Source organism: Bos grunniens, chromosome 21, assembly GCF_055505025.1.
Source record: "Bos grunniens cultivar Pamir isolate PY7600 chromosome 21, Bosgru_T2T1.0, whole genome shotgun sequence".
Lineage (NCBI taxonomy): Eukaryota > Metazoa > Chordata > Mammalia > Artiodactyla > Bovidae > Bos > Bos grunniens.
The window spans coordinates 52,964,347-52,991,404 of NC_141185.1; the positions used below are offsets into that span (position 1 = coordinate 52,964,347).

At 40.9% G+C, this 27,058-nt stretch overlaps 1 protein-coding gene across 1 annotated transcript in view; it reads right to left on the reverse strand.

Moving 5' to 3' along the window:
• Positions 1 to 27,058, reverse strand: part of AGBL1 (AGBL carboxypeptidase 1) — a 916,524-nt gene that overhangs the window by 388,465 nt on the left and 501,001 nt on the right. Inside the window, exons 19-21 of the mRNA XM_086364678.1 lie at positions 26,898 to 27,027; positions 9,350 to 9,481; positions 1,565 to 1,741 (exon numbers count right to left, since the gene is read on the reverse strand). Of these exons, the coding sequence (XP_086220804.1) occupies positions 1,565 to 1,741; positions 9,350 to 9,481; positions 26,898 to 27,027 (439 nt within the window). The remainder of the gene's footprint in view (positions 1 to 1,564; positions 1,742 to 9,349; positions 9,482 to 26,897; positions 27,028 to 27,058) is intronic.

Sequence of the window (27,058 nt, forward strand, 5' to 3'; positions counted from 1 at the left end):
CATCGAGAAGCATATGGCGAGAGAGGCACAAGCCGAGAAGCGTAACTTCTTGAGTCACAATAGTCCAGAATTTTTTTTTTTTTTTCCCCAATCCTATCTATGGGTTTTGAATGTCAAGAGAGTGAACAGAATCCTAATGCAATAACCCTCCAAGTACTTTTGTTTATGTATTTTCTTTCGACCTTTACAAAAATGTTGCCTGGCAGGAAGGAGCATGAGTGTGTGCTCAGTCGCTCAGGCGTGTCTGACTCTTAGTGACCCCATGCACTGCAGCCCGGCAGGCTCCTCTGTCCATGGGATTCTCCAGGCAAGAATACTGCAGTGGGCTGCCATTTCCTCCTCCAGGGTTATCAGGAAGGAGAGGAATCCTTAAAAGTATCTGCATTTCATACATGAAACATAGAGGTTAATACAGGCAAGCAATGTACTGCCATTAATTGGAAGAGGGAGGTCTTTACTCTGAATCAGATTGATGTTTGTAAATAAAGATTAATTCATTCTCATCGTTTATTAATTCAGTAATAAAAACAATTCTTCAGGCCACTGTTTATAGACAAACTGAAGATTTAACACAATTGATAGGTCAAACTGGTTGGTCAGGAGCCCTATGTTGAAAAATATCTCTGAGCAGATGGGAAGTTAGATAATGTTCATCACCCACCTGTCACTCCCTGAACTGCCTTTGATGGCTAACAGATTTCTACGAGCACCGGATCATGGAGATGCCAAGTGCTTCCTAATGGTTCCAGGAGAGGATCAAAGCCAACGCGGTGGGCTTTAACGCTGGCAAGGTCCAGGAACACCTAGGGTTGAATAGAAGTCACCCAGGAGTAGTCTGTCATCTTGCCTAACACATTTAGAAGAGGCTATTGCCCTGGCACTGTCACCATGCCCCTTATTTACGATCCTCTAGTCGGGGAGTGGGACAAGCAGCTCTCAGAGCTACCCAGCTGCTCATACAGATAATACAGCTGTAGGAAGAATATGATTCATTCCAGCCCTTTCCTTCACCGTTAAGACACGAGTCCCAGGCCCGCTCATCTCGGGGAGACCTGCATCAGGCACACACTTCTGTCTGCTCTGCGACAGCAGGATAACAGAGAGCGGCTGAACACAAAAGACAGAGAAACACCAACCATATATGTCTCGACAATATCGACGCCCTGAGCTATGCCTTTTTTGATGATGCATCGGGGACTGGTCTGCGTGTTGCAAAAGGAAAGAAAATGTTCTCATACATAAAACAGGGCCAGGAAGAGGTTCCATAAAAGGCAGGGGTGCCTGTCTGAGGTGGCTCCCTACCACTCGCCAGAGAGGGCAGACGATTGAAATACCAAATCAGCAGGCAGCCACAGATTGCTTCCAGGATCAACACAGATTGTGCTGCCAGGGAAAGCATTCATTGAACTAGTTCTTCTGCAAGATCAAGGGTGCTAGGCCAGACTTTCCTGGAGACTTCTTCCTCTTTCAGACTAGACAGAAGGATCAATGGGTATGCAATAGCTCTCCATCACGGTGCATTGCTGCTGGACAGAAAGCAGAGGTATCCCTCAGCCCCACATACCTGATAGGGACCCTGATTGCAACCACAGTAGCTGCTCTCCATGGTGTAGCTTCTGGACACCCCCATCTCTCTCCACACCACTACCCGGGCTGTGGATGCCCGAGATTTCTCCACAAGGAAGCTGCAGCTGCTCATGGTAAACGCTGGTGCGAGTTTATCAAGGATTTTGGGAAGAGTCTACAATTAAGAAAATCAAAGTATGGTGAGTTGCAGAGGATTGTATCTATGCATCATTAAAAAAAATAATAACTTCTTAGTATTAAGCATTTCAATATATCAAACACTTAATATATGCAACTATAAATCTTATATCAATTCTAAGTATTGAGTACCAATTTTTAAATCCTTTTCTGTAGTTATTGTTACTGTTTAGTTGCTAAGTCATGTCTGATTCCTTGTGACCCCACTGACTATATCCCATCAGGCTCCTCTGTCCATGGGATTCTCCAGGCAAGAATACTGGAGTGGGTTTTCATTCTTTCTCCAGGGGATCTTCCTAACCCAGGGATCGAACCTGGGTCTCCAGCATTGGCAGGCAGGTTCTTAACTACTGTGCCGCTTGGGAAGCCCCTTTTATTCATTTTAAAGATGAGGAAACTGAAGCTTAGAAAAGTCAGAAAGAATTAGCTTAAGTTCAACTACAAAGTGGGTGGGATGGGATCCAAATGCCAACATGGCCAACTCCAAAGACTTTCCACCTCATCTTCCTGCATCACTATGAACCACTGTTGCAACATATACCCAGCCTCATACATTACTGTGCTGAGCCCCACGGGAAGCCACAGACTTCACAGGGACCTGAAATTTAGAGAGTGGCTCAACCCAGACTCCCTGTCTTCTGGCTGGGTTTTCACTTATCTCAGACATACGGACCACTGGTGCTTCTTAAGCAGGAGCACATATACAGTTACTTTTCTTCCTGAAAGAGTATAACTGCCAAAATGAACTTCTCAATCTCATCCTCTGATCTATAAATCTGAAGTCGGGCCAATTATAAAACTTATAAAAATCCATACTCTCTGGATTCGTACATACCATGTGAGGTCACTTAATTTCCATTTAGAAGGTAACCGTATGTCCTGTGCGTGTGTGCAGTCGTTTTAGTCATATCCGACTCTCTGCAACCCCATGGACTGTACCTGCCAGATTACTCTGTCCATGGGATTTTCCAGGCAAGAATACTGGAGGAGGTTTCCATTTCCATTTCAGGGGACCTTCCTGATCCAGAGATCGAACCTGCGCCTCTTGCCTCTCCTGCACTGGGAGGCAGGTTCTTTACCACGGTACCGCCAGGGAAGCCAGAAGGCATCAATAGACCCTAGTCTATCTAAAGAGAGGGGACAACTAGTCCCTGGACCTTCCCAAACCCCAAGGATGGCATCCCAGAGTTGATAGTATACCAATACTACATTTAGACAGTTCAGAACTTTTGTGATATGAACACAGAGGGTTCTCTCACTTCGGTGTTAGCAAAATCTCCAAAAATTAGCACATAGTAAAAAAGTATACAGATTAGATAAGAAATGGTATAATGTCAGTCTTTGGACAAATTGCTGGGAGAAGCTGAAGAAGTAGAACAAATGGATGAGAATGTAAATTAAGGAACTATTTTTCAAGAAATGCAGTTTTTGTTTATTTCTAGAACACTGAGCAAATCTCTTAATATCTCTGGTTCTTACTGTCCCCATGCTTAACATAGCTATCAGATTAATATAAGGATTAATATAATTAATTATAAAAACATTGGACATAAGTATATATTAATGTGTTTATTAATGTAATTTACTATGATCTCTAAGTTCCTACATAGGCTTCAGACCTATAGCATCATAATTTTAAGGGAAATGAAGTATAAATGTTATCCTCAGAGTTTCTCCAATTCCTCCTAATTGATTTAATCTATCCACTCTTGGGGACTTCCCTGGTAGCTCAGCTGGTAAAGAATCCTCCTGCAATTTAGGAGTCTACAGTTCAATTCCTGGGTCAGGAAGATCCACTGGAGAAGGGATAGGTTACCCACTCCAGTATTCTTGGGCTTCCCTAGTGGCTCAGACGGTAAGAATCCACTTGTAATGAGGGAGACCTGGGTTCAATCCCTGGATTAGGAAGATCCCTTAGAGGAGGGAATGGCTACCCACTTCAGTATTCTGGCCTGGAGAATTCCATGAACAGAGGAGCCTTTCATGAACAGTGGAGCCTGGCAGGCTACAATCCATGCAGTCACAGAGTTGGACATGACTGGGAGACTTTCACTCACTCACTCATCCATTCTTGGAGCTTCCCAGGTGGCACCAGCAGTAAAGAATCCTCCTGCCAAAGTGGGAGACACAAGAGATGTGGTTTCGATCTTGGGTTGGGAAGATCGCCTGGAGTAGGAAATATCTACTCACTCCTGCATTCTTGCCTAGAAAATTCCATGGACAGAGGAGCTTGGTGGGCTACAGTCCACGTGGCCGAAAGAGTCATACACGACTTAGTACACATTATTCTTGTCCCTCTTTTCCCATGATCCCTCACACTGTGTTTTTCCTTTAAAGTGTTCATCATAATTTTCTGTATGTAACTAGTTGCTTATTTGCAATCTCTTCTGAAGCCTAGAAGTTCCATGAGAGCAGGTCTGTATCTTCTCTGCACATGGATCAGTGCTGCTTATAGGGAGTACTTCATAAACTATTCATGGGAAAAAATAGAATCTGCTTATCTAAGCCTTTAAATGACTGCTTAAATAGACATAAATAGAGAACATTTCTAGTTTTGAGTCTGTACAATATTGTATTGAAAACTATAGCTTTGTATAGCCTGAAGTCGTGGAGTCTGATCCCTCTAGCTATGTTTTTCTTTCTTAAGATTGCTTTGGCTATTTGCGGTCATTTTTGTTTCCATCAGTTCAGTTCACTTCAGTCGCTTAGTTATGTCTGACTCTTTGCGACCCTATGAACCGCAGCACACCAGGCCTCCCTGTCCATCACTAACTCCCGGAGTCCACCCAAACCCATGTCCATCGAATCAGTGATGTCATCCAACTATCTCATCCTCTGTCATCCCCTTCTCTTCCTGCCCTCAATCTTTCCCAGCATCAGGGTCTTTTCAAATGAGTCAGCTCTTCACATCAGGTGGCCAAAGTATTGGCATTTCAGCTTTAACATCAGTCCTTCCAATGAACATCCAAAACTGATCTCCTTTAGGATGGACTGGTTGGATCTCCTTGCAGTCCAAGGGGCACTGAAGAGTCTTCTCCAACACCACAGTTCAACAGCATCAATTCTTCAGTGCTCAGCTTTCTTTATAGTCCAACTCTCACATCCATACATGACCACTGGAAAAACCATAGCCTTGACTAGATGGACCTTTGTTGACAAAGTAATGTCTCTGCTTTTTAATATGCTATCTAGGTTGGTCATAACTTTCCTTCCAAGGAGTAAGCGTCTTTTAATTTCATGGCTGCAGTCACCATCTGCAGTGATTTTGGAGCCCAAAAAATAAAGTCAGCCACTGTTTCCATACAAATTGTAAAATGTTTTGTCCTAGTACTGTGAAAAAAGCCATTGGTAATTTGATAGGGATTGCACTGAATGTGTAGATTGCTTTGAGTAGTACAGTCATTTTCACAATATTGATTCTTTCAATTCTAGAACATGGTATATCTCCCCATTTTTTTGTGTCATCATTGATTTCTTTTATCAGTGTCTTTTAGTTTTCTGCGTACAGCTTTTTTGCCTCCTTAGGTAGGTTTATTTTATCAACTAAAGTGATTGAGAATACTTGAATATAATTTCAATTTATCAATGCTTTGCCTTGTTGCAAAAAGTTTAATCTGACATCATTTAAATGATCTCTTCTTTCTTAAATTAAGTGAATCTTCTTTTCTTAGCTAGTATAATCTCTCTCCAAAAAATCACAGACTCTATTAATGGCGTGAATTTGGAAAACTCCATAATCTATGATCCCTTTACTGGAGCCTTGGAGCCTGGAGGATGTGAAATTTACAAAGTGCAATGGGAACATCCTTTTACACCTCTACAGTGGCAATTTATCCATTCATTAAATACTGGGTGCCACACCATCTCATTTACAGTAAAGTCTTTCTATTTCCTTTTTGATTTTACATAGATGGATCTAGGTCAGGGTGAGCAATGAAGATGATGATAGCTAGGATAACTGGAGGTGGTTTGATATGTTTTGTTTTTAAATGATTAGGAAATTGACGAACTCTACACATGAATTGATCCACTGGAGACTTACTGCAATGATTCCTAGGATCCCCCAGCTTGAGTGGGGAAAGAAGGCTTGGGACATTCGACTCTTCCCCAGACACTTTCTCTGTGTCTTAAACCTAATTTCAGTTTCCCAAACATTGATATTGTTGTTGTTGTTGTTGTTGTTGCTGCTAAGTCGCTTCAGTCGTGTCTGACTCTGTGCGACCCCATAGATGGCAGCCCACCAGGCCCCAACGTCCCTGGGATTCTCCAGGCAAGAATACTGGAGTGGGTTGCCATTTCCTCCTCCAATGCATGAAAGTGAAAAGTGAAAGTGAAGTCGCCCAGTCCTGTCCGACTCTTGGCGACCCCATGGACTGCAGCCTACTAGGCTCCTCCATCCATGGGATTTTCCAGGCAAGAGTACTGGAGTAGGTTGCCATTGCCTTCTCCTAGATAGCTTTTCACTGAATGCTTACTATGCATTTTGCATTCATTAATTCATTTAACCATCACAAGTCTTTGGGGTAAGTTTTATTGTGTGTGTGTGCTCAGTCATGTCTGACTCTTCGACCCATGGCCTGTAGCCCACCAGAATCCTCTGTCCATGGAATTTTCCAGGCAAGAATACTGAAGTGGTTTGCCATTTCCTCCTCTAGGGCATCTTTCTGGCACAGGGACAGAACCTGCATCTCTTGTGTCTCCTGCATTGGCAGATGGATACTTTACCACTGTGCCACCTGGGAAAAGATGCAAGTTTTCTCATTATCTATGAATATTGTTAACTTTTTTTTTGGAAAAAGAGAGCAAAAATTCGTGGTGACTCTATATTTAAGGCTGGATAGTATAGATTCTTTAACTCAAGATGTACTGCTCATAAGAGATAATTTTATATAGGTCAGCATGATCTAGTAAGATGAAATGTTTTAATCCAAGCTAGTTTTCTAAGTAAGATTATGCAGTTAAGCTTCTTGAGGTTTATCACCAGTACTCTGGTTGAGCCTTAGAGTAAATAGGACATGGAAGATAAGCTGCTGTTTCTGCATTAATAGCCTTGGGGGAATTCTAGTGATCAATAGCAGTTATGCTTCTAATAGGCACGAATGAAGAGGGGGGAGCAATTCAGGACACGGGAAGTATTTTCAGGTGAGATAGAAGTTTGGTGGGTTTTTTCCCCCTTTTCATACTCACTAACCCTGAAGGTATTTCATATTCAGTAAATTCATATATCCAGAATGATAAGTGGTTGAAAGTGAAAGTGTAGTCTCTCAGTTGCAAGAGACTCTTTGTGGCACCATGGGCTGTAGCCCGCCAGGCTCCTCTGTCAATGGAATTCTCCAGGCAAGAACACTGGAGTGGGGCTTGAACCTGGGTCTCCTGCATTGCAACAGATTCTTTACCATCTAAGCCACAAGGGAAGCCCCTAAGAAGAGGTTGGTACCATCATAATTGTGATACTGTCATTGCAGTAAGAACTATATATATTGGCTCTTCATTCCCAGTTTTGATATGAGATTCCTAAAACACTTGTAAATTCCTATGTGATAAGAATAACAGGAGCATATTTTCTTCTAATAAGGGGACTCTGGGTGGGCTCCTGAATCACTCCTGGATCAGGGCTGATCACTACTTCTCTGTGAAAGATTAGAGATGGAGTTAATAAATGATCAAGCCCATGTGAAGAAGTTTCCATAAAATCCAAATAGAATGCAAGTGGGGGGAGCTTCCAGGTTGGTGAAGCCTTCCATACACTGGAAAGTAATGTACCCCCACTGCGACTCCACACTTACAGAAACTTGGGACCCTCCCGTATCTATATATCTTTTCAAATGGCTGTTTATCTTGTCAGTGACAGTTTGCCACTTGCCATCCAATTCTACAAGGGTTAAATCATGAGCTACTGCAATTTTATGGACTTAATTTTTGTATCTCCTCATATCTAGAAAAGCACTATAAAATCCTTCATGGTGACGATTCTCCTCGTGACTAGCAGAAAACTTCTGCAAAAAAAAAAAAAAAATGTTTGATTGCATGTATTACCCCTTCACTAAAATCACATATATACTGACCTTCCCTCCTGCCTCTCTGGAGCAGTTTTGCAGAATTATCTGGGGTCCTATCTCCCGAGCTATAGTCCTCATTTTGTCCTCAATGAAACTTAACTGGAACCTCTCACTTTGTGCACTGTTTTAAGTCAAAAACCTGTATCCTTTAGCATATCCTTAACTAAACTGGGAAATGTAAGTAAGTGTTCCTTTGAATACTATGAACTATTCTAGGAAATAACCAGACCCAAAGGGAAGGAGATCATGGAAACCCTTGATTTGTAGCTGAGTCAGACAGGAGTTGTGGGTAATCTGGGGACTTACTACTTGCAACTGGTATCTGAAGTGGGGGGGATGTCTCCTGGGACTGAGCCCTTAACCTGAGAAATCTGATGTTATCTCCAGGTAGACAGTGTTAGAATTCAGTTAAATTGTAAGACACTCAGGTGTTGTCACAGAATTGCCTGGTGGAGGGAAAATGCAAATACCTGATCCTCAGCAGTGTCAGAAATGGCCTTCCCAGGTGGTGCAGTGGTAAAGAATCTGCCTGCCAATGCAGGAGATGCAGGAGACATGGGTTCTATCCCTGGGTCAGGAAGATTCCATGGAGAAGGAAATGGCAACCCACTAGAGTATTCTTGCCTGGGAAATCCCATGGACAGAGGAGCCTGGCAGACTACAGTCCATGGGGTCACAAAGAGTTAGACATGACTTAGCAACTAAGCAACAGTGTGAGAAATGAAGCGTTCTGTGTAAAAGGAAAGGAGAAAGACAGAGGAGGAGAACCAGGTTTTTCCAACAAGTCATTTTTTTCCTTTTCCTGTATAAATTTTAAAGAAAGGCCAATTTTTATTTATTTATTTATTTTTTGGTGGGGGATAACTTGACCTCTTCGACGTCTTCCTAATACCCGGTAAGCAGCAAACTTGTCTACTTTATCCCAACAGGAAGAAGTCCTTCTTTCCTTTTCCCTCCTTGACCCCTCTGAGTTCAGTGTGGGGATAGCTGATCTCTAGCTACTGGAACCCAGAAAAAAAGAGAATTAGGTTCAGTGGATCACTGTCTACTTTTTATAGTATGCGCACACAGAGGAGTGTGGATGGTGAAATGCCTTAATATTTTTCATCCCTTCATATTTATTTAAGATCCTTTCCAATTCAGTATCATTTTAGTCCTTCTGTAAATACATAACAGGGGCAGTGTTTTCATTATCCTTGTTTCACAGGTGACAGAATGGTGGTTCAGAGAGGTGATGTTAATGGATCATAGTCACACAGTTAATAGTTACAAAGTCAGGAATTAAAATGAGGTTTCCTATCACTATATCACATCATACAGGAAAAAGAAAAATTGAAAGTAACCAGGTAGAAAGACATTATTCATCAAAAGTGAGGAAAAGATACACATGCCTTCAACCTGCATGTGCTATAATCCTATAGTTAAAATAATCAAAATGCTTATTCAGGAAAATAATGGTTGAGGCAAGTCTCAAAGGCAAGAATCTGGACACAAATATTTTTATGTCATTCCCCCTAATGACTTACCCGGTAGCTGACATCTTCCGAGAGATTCGATGTACCTACAGTAGCCTCTGCTTGCCACAAGGTCTCTTTGATGCTGCAGCCATAAAGGAATACATTCTTCTTTTGGGAGTGGCCATGGAAATCACAGAAGACCTGCAATGACCAAAGAAAGAGAAGCTAAATCTGCTAGTTTCTTACATGCTTAAAATGTCAACTTTCTTAGGTAAATACTGTTTACTTAGCAGAACCAGACACATGGGGACCACTGTCGACTTCAGCAAGAGTTCTGTAGGTAGAGTTATCAAGGATGAAGTTAGGTTGGAAGGACCTCAGGGTCAAACAGGATGTAAAGAAATATAATTCATGTAAAGCTCTTCTGAGAAGTTTTCTTATGATGAGGGAGGAGACAGAGTCCAAACCAGAAGAGGAAATAAGAAATAACCTTTAAGAAATAGCTATTTATATCTTCCACTCAGTTTTAGATTGATTTTTTTTATATTGAGCTTCATAAGCAGTTCATATAGTTTGGAAATAAATCCTTTGTCAGTTGCTTTGTTTGCAAATACTTTCTCCCATTCTGAGGGTTGTCTTTTCATATCATTTATGGTTTTCTTTGCTGTGCAAAAGATTTTAAGTTTAATTAGGTCCCATTTGCTTATTTTTCTTTCTATTTTTGTTACTCTAGGAGGTGGGTCAGAAAAGATCTTGCTGTGATTTATGTCCAAGGGTGTACTGTCTGTTTTCCTCTAAGAGTTTTACAGTGTCAGGTTTTATATTTAATCTATTTTGAGTTTATTTTTGTGTATGGTGTTAGGGAGTGTTTTAAATTAGAACTTTTATATGTAGCAGGACCAAGAATCTATTATGTAGAATGAAAATCAGAAAGAGAAAAACAAATACCATATATTAACACTTATTTGTGGAATCTAGGAAAATGTACAGATGAACCTATCTGCAGGGCAGGTATAGAAATTCAGAGGTAAGGAATGGATGGGTGGACACAGGGAAATTGAGGGGGTGGAACGAACTGGGAGGTTGAGTTTAACATATATACACTGCCATGTGTAAAACAGAGTCAGTGGGAACCTGCTGTATAGCACATGGAGCTCAGCTCGGTGCTCTGTGATGACCTAGATGGATGGGGGGAGGCTTGGAGGGAGTCTCAAGAGGGAGGGGACATATGTACACATACAGCTGATTCACTTTGCTGTACAGCAGAAACTAACACAACATTGTAAAGCAACTGTATCTCAAAAAAAAAAAAAAAAAGAAATCACCTTTAACAGTTTTTCCATACAAACTCCAATTAATAAATATAGAAGAAATGAAGTAAATAGAAAATCACCATTAGAACACCGTTTAATAATTGCTGGCAAGATGGATGCCAAAATTAATGAGAAAGATTTGTGGAGCAAAAGGGTTATTTGCATAGTGTCAAAAATCTCTCCTCCAAGATGTTAACTACAGAAGGAAAAACAATAACTTTACCATGGAGAAATCTGGCCGACATTACCTTAACCAAGTAACCAAGGTAAACATCACCAATAACAGACGCGGTGACAAAATTCATATTGAAGAAAAGTTTAAAAATGACTAGCACTCTTTAAAATCATTGAGGTCATGAAAGACAAAGAATGTGTAAGGGATTTTTGCAGAGGAGAAACTAAGGAAATATGAAATCTAAGTATGATGAGGATTGTGAATTAATCTTGAAACAAACAAAAAAATTGGTCTGCAAAGCTTGTGAAACCCATATGAACTCTGTCATTTCATTTATAGCAGTGTTCCAATATTAACCTTCAGTTTTGATAATTGTACCATAATTGTGCAAAGCATTAGCATTAGGGGAAAGTGGATGAAGTATGTATGCGTGTGCTTAGTCGCTCAGTTGTGTCAGACTCTTTGCAACCCCACGGACTGCAACCTGCCAGGCTCCTCTGTCCACGGGATTCTCCAGGCCAGAATACTGGAGTGGGTAGCCTTTCCCTCCTCCAGGGGATCTTCCGCACCCAGTGATCGAACCCAGGTCTCCCACATTGCAGGCAGATTCTTTACCATCTGATCCACAAGGGAAGTATATATGGGTATTGTCTATTTTGGGAACTTTCCTAAAATTATTTCAAAACAAAAATGAAAAAATTATACAGTATAATCTTTAGTTAAAATCTAGAATGCAAAGTTAGGTTGTTTCAACATCAAAAATAATTCAATGTGATTCACTACATTTATAGACTAAAGAAAGAACTAATATGATAATCATAATAGATGCATGAAAATGTTTGATAAAATTCAATACCCATACAGGATCAAAAAGTAACAAACAATCTTATAAGACAGGCTCAAGGATATATTGCACAACACAGTTAAATAGCCAATATTTTGTAATAACAGTATGTGGAAAGTAATCTATAAAATTGCATAAAAATAAAAAATGTAAAAACATATACATTTACAGACAGAATTTCCTTAACCTAAGAACCATTACCTAAAAAACAGTTAATAGTATAATTTTTGATGAAATATTATGCTTAGTCCCTGAACTCAGGAAAAGACCTGGCACTAAGATTCAATTGTAATTGATGGTATAATTGAAGGAAAAGAAAAATAAACGTAAGAGAAAAAAAACAGTATAAGATTTTAAAAGAATAAATAAAATTGTCTTTTATCTCCCTATATAAAGATTGCCAAATGCAGAATATAAAAAATCTATACATACAAATTATTGCAAAATTGCAGGTAAGAATGTCAACATATAAAAATCAAGTACATTTATAAATACTATAAATGTACCCAAAAAGCCTAAAGTTTAAAACAGTATTTTATATGCCATGAAATATGAAATGACCAAATTGTCAACTTTTGCTGGATCATAAAAAAAGCAAGGGAATTCCAGAAAATCACTTAACTTCTATTTCATTGACTACACTAAAACCTTTGACTGTGTGGATCACAAAAAACCTTGGAAAACAGTATTTAAAATAGCATAAAAGCATGAAACTCATAAGAATAACAGACATTATTATTGGTAAAATAATACATAAATTGATCAATAGAGAAAAGTAGATATTCCAAGGAGAGTCTCACAGTCACTTGATTCATGACAGAGTTCACACACTGGTGCAGTGGGAAAGGATGGTTTTAGGAGGCTTGAATCCCCAGGTAAAATATATAGAAAAATAGAAGTAAATATTTATCCTCATAATATGTTAAAAAGTATCCATATAAATTATAGATCCTAACATGGAAGATAAAATAATAAAGTCACTTGAGGATAACATAGGTTACTATGTTTGACCTTGGAGCTGGGAAAGAGTTCTTAACGAGGATGAAAATAAGAACTAAAAATAAATAAAAACATTAAAAAACTAGATACATTTCATTGAGAATTTTTTTTGAAGCAAAAACACCAGGAGAAATGTGAAAAGGCAAACCAAAGAGTGAAATAATATACCTGCAGATAGATATCCAACAAATGATTCATCAAGAATGTATACATGTATCAATAAGAAAACAACAATTAATGGACAAAAAAAGAAGTTCCAAATGGCTGTTGAGCAAATGAAAATGTACTCAACCTCAATCGATATCAAGGAAATATAAAACCACAGTGAGACACGACTGCATCTAATGTGTTATTAGGACTCCTAACATCATGAAAAGAAAACAGCAGAAGTGGAACTCTCAAACCCAGCTTGTGGGACTATGTCGCCATACTGCTACTATAGAAAACAATTTGGGAATGTCTTCTAAAGCTGAATATACACGAATTCTAGAACCTGCCCAACAGAAATGCATACATTGGGCACGAGAAGATAGCAAGAATATATTGGGTTGAACAAAAAGTTCGTTCGGGTTTTTCTGTACCATCTTAAGGAAAAAACCTAAACAAAAATTTTGGCCAACCCGTACACAGCAGCATTATTTTTCTTAGCCTAAATCTGTAAGCAGTAGAATTGATTAATAAATTGTGCTATAATCATTCAACAAAATACCATCCAGGATTGAGAATGCAAGAACAAGCTAGATGTGAAAGAGCACAGCCGTATGATTTCCTTATATGACATTCAAAAACAGGCAAAACTATTACACTGAAAGAAGTTAGAATAATGTCTATGCTTGAGGGTAGGAGGACATTACATTATGGCCTGGTGTCTGGGTTGTGTGTGGTGTTCTGTCTCTTGGTTTGCTTGACAGTTACATGGTATGTTCATTTTGTGAGAATTTACCAAGCTGTAGAGGTGTAATCTGTGTACTTAACACTAAAATAGGATGCATACACACGTCTGTGTTTCAAAGAGACAGAAGTCCCAGAATTTCGTTGAGGTATTTCCTCACATTTGTTCCTTAGTTTCTAGAAATGTAGTCTTTATGTAATAAGTTAAGTACACAGCGTAGGTAACTGAAGGTGCTTGTCAAATTTGCTAATGATACAGAATTGAGGATAACTGAGGGAAGAATGGGCTTCTTAGCTGAGCTAGTGGTAAAGAACCTGCCTGCAAATGAAGGAGACATAAGAGACATGGGTTCCATCCCTGGGTCAGGAAGATCTCCTGGAGGAGAGCATGGTAATCTACTCCAGTATTCTTTTTTTTTTTTCCTACCAAAGTTTATTGTTCATTATCATGTCTATAACTAAAGAGAAATGACATGAATCCACAATATTTAGTACAGTTTAACATATTCCATCAGTTTCAAAAGATTTAACATATTAAAAGCCTGTTTCTAAATTTTTTCATAAGTTTTATGTCATTTAAATATTAATATACAATTAGGTAAAATTCAGAGTATATTAGAAAACAGGAAAAATTGAATTATAAAGATCTCATTAACTCGCTTAAGGGATTAAACACATACCTGCACAAGGGGAATTTTTTCTTTGAAAACAGAAATAGTCTGACTCATTTAATACAGAAAATAATCAGCAATATATTTTCTTTTTTTTTTTTAATTTTTAAACTTTACAAAATTGTATTAGTTTTGCCAAATATCGAAATGAATCCGCCACAGGTATACATGTGTTCCCCATTCCAGTATTCTTGCCTGGAGAATCCCATGGACAGAGGAGCCTGGTGGGCTACAGTCCATGGGGTCGCAAGAAGTTGGACACAACTGAAGCTACTACACACATATGCACAAGAGGGTAATAATGACCTTGAATGAGTGAAAGCACAGTAAGAGCGGAAATGATAAGTGGCAAAAGGAGCAGAATTCGTGGAAACTGAAACACTTAAAGTAGAATAAATGCAGCTCCTACAATTAGACGCAAACAGTGGCAAAAGGAAAGAGACGTTCAGCGTAGCAGTAGGTTTTGAATGAGAGATTTGGAGGTTTTAAATGACAGTTTGCTCAAAATGAATCAGTAGCCATGGATGTCAAAATTAATCATAAATTGCTTCTGGAGAAGTTAAAGTGGTCATGCCTTAGGAGAGCAATCAGTCTGATATACCTCACACTGGTCAATTTATATCTAATACAGTGCTTTTCACTTCTGAGTGTGGCATTTAAAAACAAGCCAGGATGCCTCAGTAAATTGAAATCAGAAAGTCAGGGAAATGGGAATGTTTATAAACACAGATCAGGCTTCCCAAGCGGTACTAGTGGTAAAGAACCCACCTGCCAGTCCATGAGACATAAGAGACTTGGGTTTCAGTTCCTGGGTCAGGAAGATGCCCTGGAGGAGGGCATGGCAACCCACTCCAGTATTCTTGCCTGGACAACCCCATGGACAGAGGAGGCTGGTGGGCTACGACTGAAGGGACTTAGCATTCATGCACACAGAAACACAGATCAACTAACTATACTGGAGATGCTTACCCTAGGCGGGAAAAAAGCTCAGTAGGGTCTTGAGAAGCCCTCCAAATTTATAAATTCTCCCATTTGAAGCATGAATAAATATACTTGCTATAATTTCAAATGACAGAGGAAGGCAAAAGGAAGGAGAATATGTACCATGGAAGTAGATTTCAGTTGTTGAATATTTATTATCAGCAAGAAATAACTTTCAATGGTTAGAGATGTCCTGCAATGCAGTGTCACACTTTTAAAAACTTCTGTTCTCTGGAAATAGTTTAGCTAAGGCCAGATAAATTGCTATCAACAATGTTGTTGGTTGAGAAATTAGATGAGATGAGCCTATTTTCTGGTATCTGATCAAGTCCTTTTGTTTACTGATTGAATAAGAAGCTGTTGACACCAGGAATGACCCAGAACATGCAGGGTGCATGCATGGAGCCATAAATAAACATGCATATATAAGAAAGATTAAAAAAGGCAAATAGGTAGATGGTCTGCCCAGTCATAATGGGAGAAGATGAAAACTAATTCTTGAAGAGTAGATCAGAACTGATAAGGTGTGGTAGTTGATGGGCTATGTAAGCAGGGAAGAATTCAGAGATGTCAGGACCGATATCTGGAGTCAAGGTGGTTGGAGTCATCTATGAGGTGAGAGTTTTAAGAACTAAAGGACTTGAAGATATTCTCGATAAATTTACCTTCTTTCTCTTCTCCCTCTCTCTCTTAATTTTAAATAAGAGGAAGCTACTGGGCTTCCCTGGTAGCTCAGATGGTGAAGAATCTGCCTGCAGTGTGGGAGATCTGGATTTGATCCCTGGGTGGGGAAGATTCCCCTGGAGAAGGGAACGGCTACTCAGCCCAGTATTCTTTGCATGGACAGAGGAGCTTGGTAGGCTACAATCCATGAAGTCGAAAAGAGTTGGGATCAACTGAGAGACTAGCACATTAACTTTTACTTTTTCTTCAAAAAGCTACTATTTTATTGGGGGAAATTTTTTAATTGCATTGTGAATTTCCTGTTAGCAGAGAAGTATTTTAGGTATTTTTTTCTCTTAAAAATAAAAAAGGAATTTTATTATTGGGGGAGGGAGGAATCCTTAACTCATAGTTTCAAGTTAAAATCTTAGGAGAAAATAAAATCTCTCCAGCTTCTAGATATCACTGAGCTGTGGGTGTTCCATACAGAGTTGCGAGGAGGGAGTCAGTCCAATGACAAGACAAAAATAATGAAAAAGCAGCGGAGAAACAGTGAATGAGCAGAATAAGTTGGGTTGTAAAGGCTGAGATAATTAGGCAAATGTGCAGAGAAAAGCAGAAACCAGAAAATGTGCCCACAGAAGGAGAAAATGAGAGATTGACAGAAGATGTGTCTAGGGTTTGGGTGTTTTCCAGCTCTGGTTAGACATTTATTCGACTTGTTCAAAATTGCCACCTTGGTTTACTTAAGCAGGTTTCCATTGTTTGCAAAAAAAAATAAAAATAAAAATCCCCCAGGCCAGTGCTTCTCCATCCTGTCTGTGCACTGGAATCTCCTAAGGAGATTGTAAAAATATCAATGCCTGGAGCCCACCTCCAGAGATGTTGATTTAATTGGTCTGCAGTGACACCAGGGTGATGGGATTGTTAAAAGTTTTCCAGGTTTTTCTAAATGTGTAGCCAGGGTTTAGATCCACTGCATGCGTCTCGAGTCTAGAGCGGAGGGTCTGACACGCCATGAAGCAACAGAATAACCTGGAGGACTGGTTGCATCATAGACCGTGGCCCACTCCCCAGCAATGTGGCTACTGAAGCAAGTCTGGGTGAGGCCCAGGAACGTGCATATCTAACAACCCCAGGGGACACTCATGCCGCTGGACATGGGGCTATGCTTTGAAAGCCTCTAAAGGAACCGATCAAATAACTGTTCAAGGTGTGATCTTCTGCCATCATGAATTTCCCGCCAAGTTTTCTCTCTCACGCCTCAGTTTCTCCCTGGGAATAAACACCCACCATTCTCATGAAAAGTGTGCAAACAAATTAGGGCTGTGTCTTAGCAACAGATTTCTCAGCTGAACCAGAAGCTATGCCTCTGTGGTGACAGGTGCTCCTTAGCTGCCGAACTCAACTGGAAAAAAAGAATTTTATTTTTTTCTGATCCTTCAGATTCTGAAAGCTGACATAAATGATAAATTATAGACCTCTGCACCTGTTGGAATGAGCTCCACTCTGCCCTAGGAGTTCTAGTGGCCCCTCAAGATTGAAAATAAAGGAGATGGAGACATTGATCTACTTATTGTTCAAATGACATCCCTAAAAATAAAGGCACGTTAGTTATAGGAAACATGTGTTACTCTACATTGCAGGGGGCAATTACAAGACAATTATCAAGTTATTTCAGTTAAAGAAGCTTTTTTCTTTCTGATTGGATGACTTAATACTCGTCTACTTCCTTTCAGTAAAAATCTGTAATAGGTAAGTGGGAAATGTGCCCAGTCATGACACTCTAATATCCATGCATTAATAAATGGCCCTATCTTGCTTATTCATCAATTGATTCAACAAATATTTGCTGGGTGCCTGCACTGTGGCAGAAGAAATTAAAATTTTAATATAAGGCAATACTGCCCTCAATAACAATGACAAGAACAACAGTAGTTAATTTATTGGAGACTTACAATGATTCAGATACTGTGCTAAACATTTAATATAGATTATCTCATGATGAAGTAGGTGCTATAATTATCTCCTATTTTGCAGCTGAAAACTTAATTGCAGGAAAAAAAAAAAAGTAACTTGCCTAGGCTTGCTCAAGCTCACACCACTATTAAGTATGTGAACAAATAATTGAACCCGCGTTCGCTCTCATCCAGACTTCATGTTTTAAAACAATTTTTAGGTCGATATTGCCTTTTCCAGGAGCAGTTTTACTGGGATGATCCCACAAGTGAATGTTGCTGTTAATTGCTAAGTCATATTCTACTCTTTGCGACCCCACGGACTGCAGCACGCCAGGCTCCTCTCTCCTTCACTATCTCCTGGAGTTTGCTTAAATTCATGTCCATTGAGTCGATTATACCATCCAACCATCTGTCGCCCCCTTCTCCTCCTGCCCTCAATCTTTTCCAGCATCAGGGTATTTTCCAATGAGTTGGCTCTTCGCATGAGGTGTCCAAAGTACTGGAGCTTCAGCTTTAGCATCAGTCCTTCCAGTGAACATTCAGGGTTGATTTCTGCAGAATTTACTGATTTGATCTCCTTGTAGTCCAAGGGACTCACAAGAGTCTTCTCCAGCACCACAATAGGTGAACATATTACTGTCAGAGGAGAAAGACACACAGTTCCTCTGGAAACCCAAATAAAGACAAGCTGCACAACTCCTGGGGTGTCTTCCACCATGCACTCTAAGGAACGGCACCCCTGAAGTGTATGATGTGGTGGTCCTGGGATTCTTTAGGGAGTGATACCTAAGATGAGCTCCACTGAAAGAGAGCTGTCCAAGCAAATGGAAAAATGAGAAATGACTATGCACATGAAGAACTGCAATCACTCAGAATAAGACTATAGACTGAAAGAGAGTGGATCCTGGGGACAGGCAGAGGTGGGCAGTGATCAGATCCCTGATGTGCATGCTTATCATTGCAGGATGTTTGGACATTTTCCCAACGGTGGGGAAGGAGCCATCAGTATTGTGGTAAAAAGGAGTCATGCACTCAGGTCACCAGAACTGGAGTAAGAAGGAATTGCAGGAGGACTTCCCTGGCAGGGGGCATCCCTGTTGGCTCAGATGGTAAAGAACCTACCTGCAATGCAGAAGACCCAGGTTCAATCCCTAATCCAGGAAGATTCCCTGGAGAAGGGAATGGCTACTCACTCCAGTACTCTTGCCTGGAGAATTCCATGGACAGAGGAGTCTGGCGGGTGACAGTTTCATGGGGTCACAAAGAATTGGATGCGACTGAGCAAAGGGACCTTCCCTGGTGGCCCGGTAGTTAAGATTTCACCTTCTGATGCAGGGTGTATGAGTTCGATCCCTGGTTGGGGAGCTAGGATCCCACATGCCTGAGGTCCAGGAAACCAAAACATTTTTAAAAAATGAAAAAAGAAAAAAAAAAAGAAGCACTACTGTAACAAATTCAATACAGACTTTATAAATCATCCACTTCAAAACAACAAACAAAAAAACAACAAAGAATGAACTGCAGGGCCTGAGACCAGGCACAAGAGAGGGCAAACGCTTACTTTAAGGGAGAAAATGTAAGTATGGATACAAAGGATGTTTGGCGAGAGAGTAAGAAAGTAAAATCTATAGGAATTAGAGACTAAATGGATTCACAGGCTTAGTGAGGAAGAGGTTAAGAATGATACCTAAATTCTGATTACGTAAATAGGCAATATGATGTGCTTTTCCCCAAGGCAAGGGACTTGGGAGAGACATAGATCTGAAGCTCTCGTTTAGTTAAGTTTTGTTTTCTTTGAGCCAGAGTGGTTAGTCTTACACTTGTTCACCCTGAGCTAAACTGAGTCCCTTGTGCCTCACTTTCTTCATCAGCCAAGTGTATACTGTGGATTGGATTACGATTTTGAAATCAGACTCCCATGCGTCTCCCTAGTACCTTTTCCCGTGAATTCCTATCTGAACTAAATTGCAAGGTTAATTTAATTCATGCAAACGTGTGTTCCATCATTTCTTGCTCAGCAAAGAGGCTGTTGAGGGCCCCATTACTATGCTGCTCACACACCTTCACCATCTTTCCCTCCATTCCTTGGTCCCACCCTGGGTCCTCTATAAGCTAATTGGGAACCTTGTTCCAGAGGTTACTCCCCCCTCATCTCAAGCCCATCTCTCCTAGCCATTCCCCTACTCCCATGGCTCCGCTGTTCCTGATTGTTTACTGCTCTTTCTGCCAGCTTTAAGCTGCTGTGTTTTCCATTCCTGACATCTGGGTCTTGTTCCTGCTTCCTGGCAGCAAGACCTCCACATAATTTATACCCTTGCCACAAGAAAATGAAGGCAAGGCTGAAGCTCGAAGGAGGCTAATGCTGGGGAATGTGATGGAAATCCAAAACCACGATGCTTCCAATTAAACCAAACAAGTCTCACTATAGCCCTGGAGATTCCAGCCTGAGTACAATATTTTGCAGACAACATTCAGCCCAAGTTCTTGAGCAGAGTAAACCTCTCTAGGAGAGAAATGCTATTAGTGGAGTGCTTAGTTATCCAAGAACCCTGTTTGCAAGACCAGATTTCCCAGTCCTTTTACTGACAGGTGTGATCTCTTCTTAGCAAGAGATTCATCTGAGTTGTCAGCAACACCATTCATGTCTGAGGCTAACCACAGGGGGCACGTGCAGAATTTATTCCTATCAATACCTAAAAGAGGCAAGGTGAGGGTTGGCTTCCCCAGTGACTCAGCTGGTAATGAACCTGCCTGCCAATGATGGAGATGCAAGAGAGGCAGGGTTGATCTCTGGGTCAGAAAGATCCCTTGGAAGAGGAAATGGCAGCCCACTCCAGTATTCTTGTCTAGAGAACTCCAGGGACAGAGAAAGAAGCCTAGTGGGCTACAGTCCACGAGGTCACAAAGTGTTGGATAGGACTGAGCAAATACACAAACACAACTGAAGGAGGATCTGATGTTCTTTTCTCTTTCCTAGAGTGAGAGATTTTCACTTAAATTGGGCCATTATGGGTCAAAGTTCCAACACGGTCTTAGAAAAGCAGCCTTACTTACACATCAGCTTTGTCTACCTCCAGTGGCTAATTTGGGGTGAAAATTTTCCCATTTAACTCAGCAGAAGGCATCAGTAACTAATGGGTTATGAGATTTCTCACAGAGGGACCCTTTATTAAATATTATAAAATGCTGCTGGAAGTTTTCCGCCATTCCAGAGTTAGGTTATTTTAATGTCCTTCTTTCTAAAATAGCTCAATTACATTGACAAAGCCCATGTACATTAATGCAACATCATGCAGTCTAAAGTGTGGCTTTGTTTTGGATGTAGCTCCGTTCTGGGAACTAATAATGATTTTAATCTCTGCGGTTTACTTAAATGTTTGATATGGGCCAGTCATACTGTTAAGGTTCATGACATACATGTTTAATCAGTATAAAATTCCTGAAAGGAGGCTTTCATTCAAATTTACAAATGAGGTTCAACTTAGCATTGTGCTAAAGTTAAAGGAGGTTAAATGACTAGCACATAGCCACTCATTACTTAATCTTTATTCTGGTATCACGGGAACAATTTTAAATAAAAAAATATGGGATCAAATTACTATTATAATTTTTTTTTTTTTTTTTTTTTACCCAGGACCTCCATGTTTTCTGTTGCTTGTTTCCTTTTTGGTATGGGGATTTTTTTCCCCTACTTTATCCTCAAATACAAAAATAGGAGAATTCTAGATTCAGTACCTTAGCCTGAGTCAAAGAAAATAAGTAACTGTAACACATGTTCCTTTGCTACTTCTGAAGAATAGAGTGCAGATAAAATAAATTGTGTGTACAGCGTATCCTTAGGTCCTTGGAGACAAGGATTTAGGAAGGGACATGCCATTTCTTCTTGTCCTCTACTTCTGTGCCTTTTTTAAAAAGAAGCTGATGAACTAAAAACATATGCCAGAGGGACAGAATAAGACCAGTAAAATAATGTTAGTAGCTGAAAGTTCTGTTTCATTGGGCCCCAGAGAAGGATAAACCCCAAATACACCCTCCCTGTCCCCTGGAAGAAGGCAGCCTATTTTGTGTGAGTGGTAAATGGAAATCAATGAGCTGCTCACGGAGCACTGCAATCTCTTTACCAACACGTATTCAAATTCTTGTCTGGGAAGTCCCATGGACAGAGGGGCATGGCGGGCTACAGCCCATGGGATTGCAAAGAGTCAGACATGACTGAGCATGCACGCACGCACACAGCAAGAGCCAGGGGGATGGAAACTGATACCTCTCCTAATTCTGAAGCCCAGATGCTCTGCAGCAGGACAGAGACCAAGCAGCTACAACACAGCTCTTCAGAAGACACTGCTGGTCTCGGCTCCTTGGAGCTTGCTGGAGCCTCAGCTTTCCTCCTCTCCCCAAAGCCGTGTCCTACTGCCCCAGTGCAGCATGTCTCCTGACCCCTGTGTGGAGCTCCTGGAAGATGAACATTTCGGTGCCTCCCACTAGTTGATTGTTAAGGCTGTCTGCTCTTCTGGGCTTCTCCACTTACATACCTCTCCTCTGACTGGAGCCTTCTGATTTCTAATAAATCTTCTCAGCCTCTCTACTCTGTTCTGGCAAAGATAATCTCCCCTAAATTGACTCGCACGCCTTTGTGCTGGTCAATTTTACTTTGAACATCCTCCTTTATCTCCTAGCTACATTTCAAAGCTCTGTGACTTTGCTTTGATTTCGTTAATTCTAAAATAAATGGAAATGGAAGTATGTACAAGTACAGAACTTGAAAGAGTTTTGAGTCAATGAGTTTTGTTGTAACTGACTCTTCATTCAAAATACAGAACAATTTCCAATAATCTAGAAAGTTCCCTCCTGGCCCCTCTTATTTAATACCCTTCTAGAGGAAACCACTGTTCTGGTCTAACTCATCTTAAACTTTGTATAAATAGAAGCATAGAATATGTGCTTCTTAATGTCTAACTTATTTCACTAAACATGTTCCTGACATTGGTCTGTGTTTTTGAGTATATCTGTAGTTGATTGCTACTGTCTTTAAGTTTTTATTGTTGAATTGTATTCCAGTGTATAAATATGCCAATACTGTGTGTTTCTGGGCTTATGGATCCAACATCTGCAGCATATTTCCTGATCTTCTAACAGGCAAGAGAGACATAAAATGGAAGTTCAGGACGATAGGAAAGGGAACATAAGATCAGCGTGATGTGAGAGCTATGCCATTAGTTAATAAAAGTTTCCTTTCTTTTGCTCCGTCTGGTGACCTTCAGACACAGAAATCCCACCAAGTCTTCAATTTCACAAGGAAGAAGATAAAAGAGTCCATAATCAGGCTTGTAGACCTCTAAAGAAAGGATATTTCTCTACTAGTTTATTGTGAGTGCAAGAAAAACCTTTACTCATCATTCAAGTACAACTCAAACGGCATCTTCAGTCTCTAGCATTTCCATAACCTTAAGGGAAAGTTACTCAAGCCCTCATTTGTGTTCCTACAACTCACAGGAACCTCAGTTTCAGTTTTTACTGACAAACTTTGTTTCATTTTTTACTACATGGGTTTCTTCACAGACTTGACTCCACTTTCTACCAAAGAAATTATACAACTCCTTAAAGAAAAGGTACCTTCTGGCACTTGGCACAATTATTATACACATGATGTAAATGAGTAGACAAATGGATAACTGCCTGGATGGATGGATGAATGGATGGATGAAAAGATGGATGGATGAATGGATGGAAGGGTAGATGGATGAATCAGTGAATGGATGAAACAATATATGAAAAGGGCTGTATTGCTTAAAACTGAATGAACTGTATGGTCTTTTGCAAGCTCCAGAAGTATCATGACGTTGCTTTCTCCCCATCTCCTGCATTCTCATTAGTCCCAGGAGTTTATATTATTCTACCTGCCAATATGCAAATGTCTCAGTACCATCTAGAGCAGGTAGAACCTCCTAACCACCAGAAATGGGCTTCCTAATGCTTTCAGAAATATTTCCATAAGAGTCAGTGTTTGTGTGGAGTTACTGTTAATTTACAACCATGTAGCACAAGAGACAATCTTGACTCAGTGGAAGACTTCCAGGTAAAGGACAGGCCTGAGTACTGAGTGAGTGGCAGTGCTTCTGCTGTCAGCAGAAGGCTGCTTAAATATAGCCACACAGGTAACTGAAAGGTGATGTTGGCCCTAAAGGAGAGCTTTGTAATGCTACGAACAGCATCTAGCACTCAGCTGTTTCTCACCCACCTCTCAGATGGTCCCAGCAGGAAACGAATCTGTGACTGTCATGTTTACAGTTAATTAATGTTTATTTATATTTTTAAACAAGGCTGTCACCTACCATGCTTTAAAATAAATGTTCTGCTCTTCAATTAGAGGTTGTCAGAGTGGAGAGGAATCCTGTTTGTTACGGATAGAATGTGTGTATGCTTAAAATGTGTATCAGGGTGGAAACTCTTTTTCTGTAAGTCTCTCTCTCTCTCCTCCCAGAGGCTGAGGCTTCCTACTTAGAGAGACACTTTTCAAGATCTTGACTTCGAGATTGGAGCTCTGCTATGCATGAGGCCCCGGGTAGGGACTTTCCAAGTGGTGCTAGTGATAAAGAATCCAAGCCAATGCAGGAGATACAGGTTCAATCCCTGGGTTGGGTAGATGATCCCCTGGAGTAGAAAAATGTCAACCCACTGAAGTATTCTTGCCTGGAAAATTCCATGGGCAGAGGTGCCTGGCAGGCCACAGCTCATGGGGAAAAGAGTTGGACAGGACTGAGCACACATATGCAGGCCATGAAGTTATTTCTAGAAGGCAGACAGCAGATTACAGTGTCTCCTTGGATGAAGAGTGTGAGGTAGCATGAAAACATGGCACATTTTGACCAATGTAGAATAAGTGTTCTTAAGGGAAAAGCATGTGCTTTATCCTTTTGCAATAAAGCACTGACTCAACAAGCCTGAAGCATGTAAACCCTATATTCTCCAAAGAAAGGTCTGACCCTGGACTGGCTCCTGGGAGGTCACCTTGACTTCTGTGGAATATCCTAATAGACAAGAGTGTCTTTCTTTACCTGGGACCTTGGGCCACGTTAGAAGGTTGATGCCATGTGATATATGGTGGGGTTCTTGGGCCACAAAGCTTGACCTCTGAAGAGCCTGGAGACTAAGATTAGCCACGTGGACACCAGGGCTACAAAATGACTCCTGAGGGCTTCCCTGGCGGCTCAGTGGTTGAGAATCCACCTGCCAATGCAGGGGATAAGGGATTGATCCGTTGCCGGGAAGATCCCAGTATGTCTCGGAGTAACTAGGCTCCCGCGCCACAACCACTGAAGCACGTGCACCTAGAGCCCACGCTCTGCAACAAGAGAGGCCACCACGATGAGAAGCCCGAATGCGGCAGTTAGAGAGTAGCCCTCACTTGCCAAAACTAAAGAAAGCCTTCATAGCAGCAACAAAGACCCAGTGCAGCCAATATATAACGACCCTCACTAAAAACCCTGGTGGCTCAGGGGAGCGTCCTTGTCTGACAACATTCTACCTGTGATCACACGTCATAGATGGAGAATTAAGCATTGTCCATACAACTGCGCTGGGAGCAGACACCTGGGCTTAACACATCCCCTCAAAGAATAAGTGATGAAGGGAGAAGGGGTTGCAGGGTGGAAAGCCAGATCGACTCTACTTCCTGGTGATCCCAAGGACATCATCTGACCTCTTAAGGTTTTTGAGGTTCAAGTCAGCTTCTAAATTAGATATTCATCCATTGTTTCACTGGATACTCATTGAATGTGCCACTGTTTTAATCGTATAGTATATGGTCAAAAAGTGGTTAATGGTGGAGATGATTGTTTGAATTGGTCCATGTGTGAGCTTCTGCAAATTAGTTTAAGCTCCTTCAGTGAGGTAAGCACTCTAAATCTGTACATATGCCCTCTGCACTTTTGCAGATAGATATGTTCATAGTTTGTAGTCCATAAATGATTACTTTCATACAGTTACGTGGCTAGTATTACCTCCTATCTTATCTTGAGCCTAAGCCTCTGAATGTTGTTTCTCATCAATTGCACATTTACTATAAGCTCGAGAGAAAAGCCTACACGTGAAAGTGCCTAGAACGGTGACAGAATCATCTTTGGAACTTAATAAGTGCTAGTTGAATACGAATCTGAACATCTAGAGAATATTTTACTATTTAATAAGACATATACACTTTCCTTCTTGATGAATAACTGGAAAAAAAACTAAAGACCCAGGAAATGGGATGAAATGCAATTTTTTGTCCGGTTTTCAGCAATGAATATTGAACTCCTAGTTTGCTCTTGTTGCCAGTTAAATGGTTTCCCAAAAAGATACTCTCAATCCTTAATTCCCAGTACCTATGTATGTGACTTTATTTGGAAAAAGATTCTTTGCAGATGTAACCAAGTTAAGAGGAGCCCATACTGAATTAGGGTGGGCCCTGGTTCACTGTGGGCTTCCCAGGTGGCTCAATGGTAAAGAATCTGCCGGCCAATGTAGGAGATGCACATTCGATTCCTGGGTTGGGAAGGTCCCCTGGAGAAGGAAAGAGCAACCCACTCCAGTATTCTTGCCTGGGAAATCCCACGGACAGAGGAACCTGGTGGTCTACAGTCCATGGGGTCACAAAGAGTCAGACATGCCTGAGCATGTACACATTAGTCCAGTGACTGCTGTGCTAAGAAAGGAGAAATTTGTACACAGACACACAGAGGGTGAAGATGGCCCTCTGAAGACAGAGGCAGAGATTGGAGCTGTGCTCCCACGAGCCAAGGATGCTAAGGACTGATGGCAATCACCAGAAGCTAGGACGAGGCAATGAAGGCTTCTTTCCCAGAGTCTTTGGAGACATTAGGGGCTGCTGACATCTTAATTTCCAGACTTCTAGCCTCCAGAAGTGTGAAAGATAGGCTGCTGTTTTGTCTTTTTTTTAATCTATACAGTTTGTGGTATTCTGCTATGTCAGCCTTAGGAAATGAATATGCCCCCATTACAGCTTGTCATACACAGGTCTTGGGCTTGTGTCTGGTTTTCTTGCCTGAACAGAAAGTACTCTGTACCCGGAAGGTGGAGGGAACCAGCCAAGAGTGTGGAAGCAGAGGGAAGTGACTCACCATGGGACTCCGACCGATGCTGCCCAGGTAGTGGAGGAGTCCTTTGGCATGGTAGATTGTGGGCTGGAGATGAGCGCTGGGAGACAGCCACTGTCTGTTCAAGTCCTCCCCTCTCAGTGAGCATCTGTGACTGCGGGAACCAACAACAAGCAAATAAATAC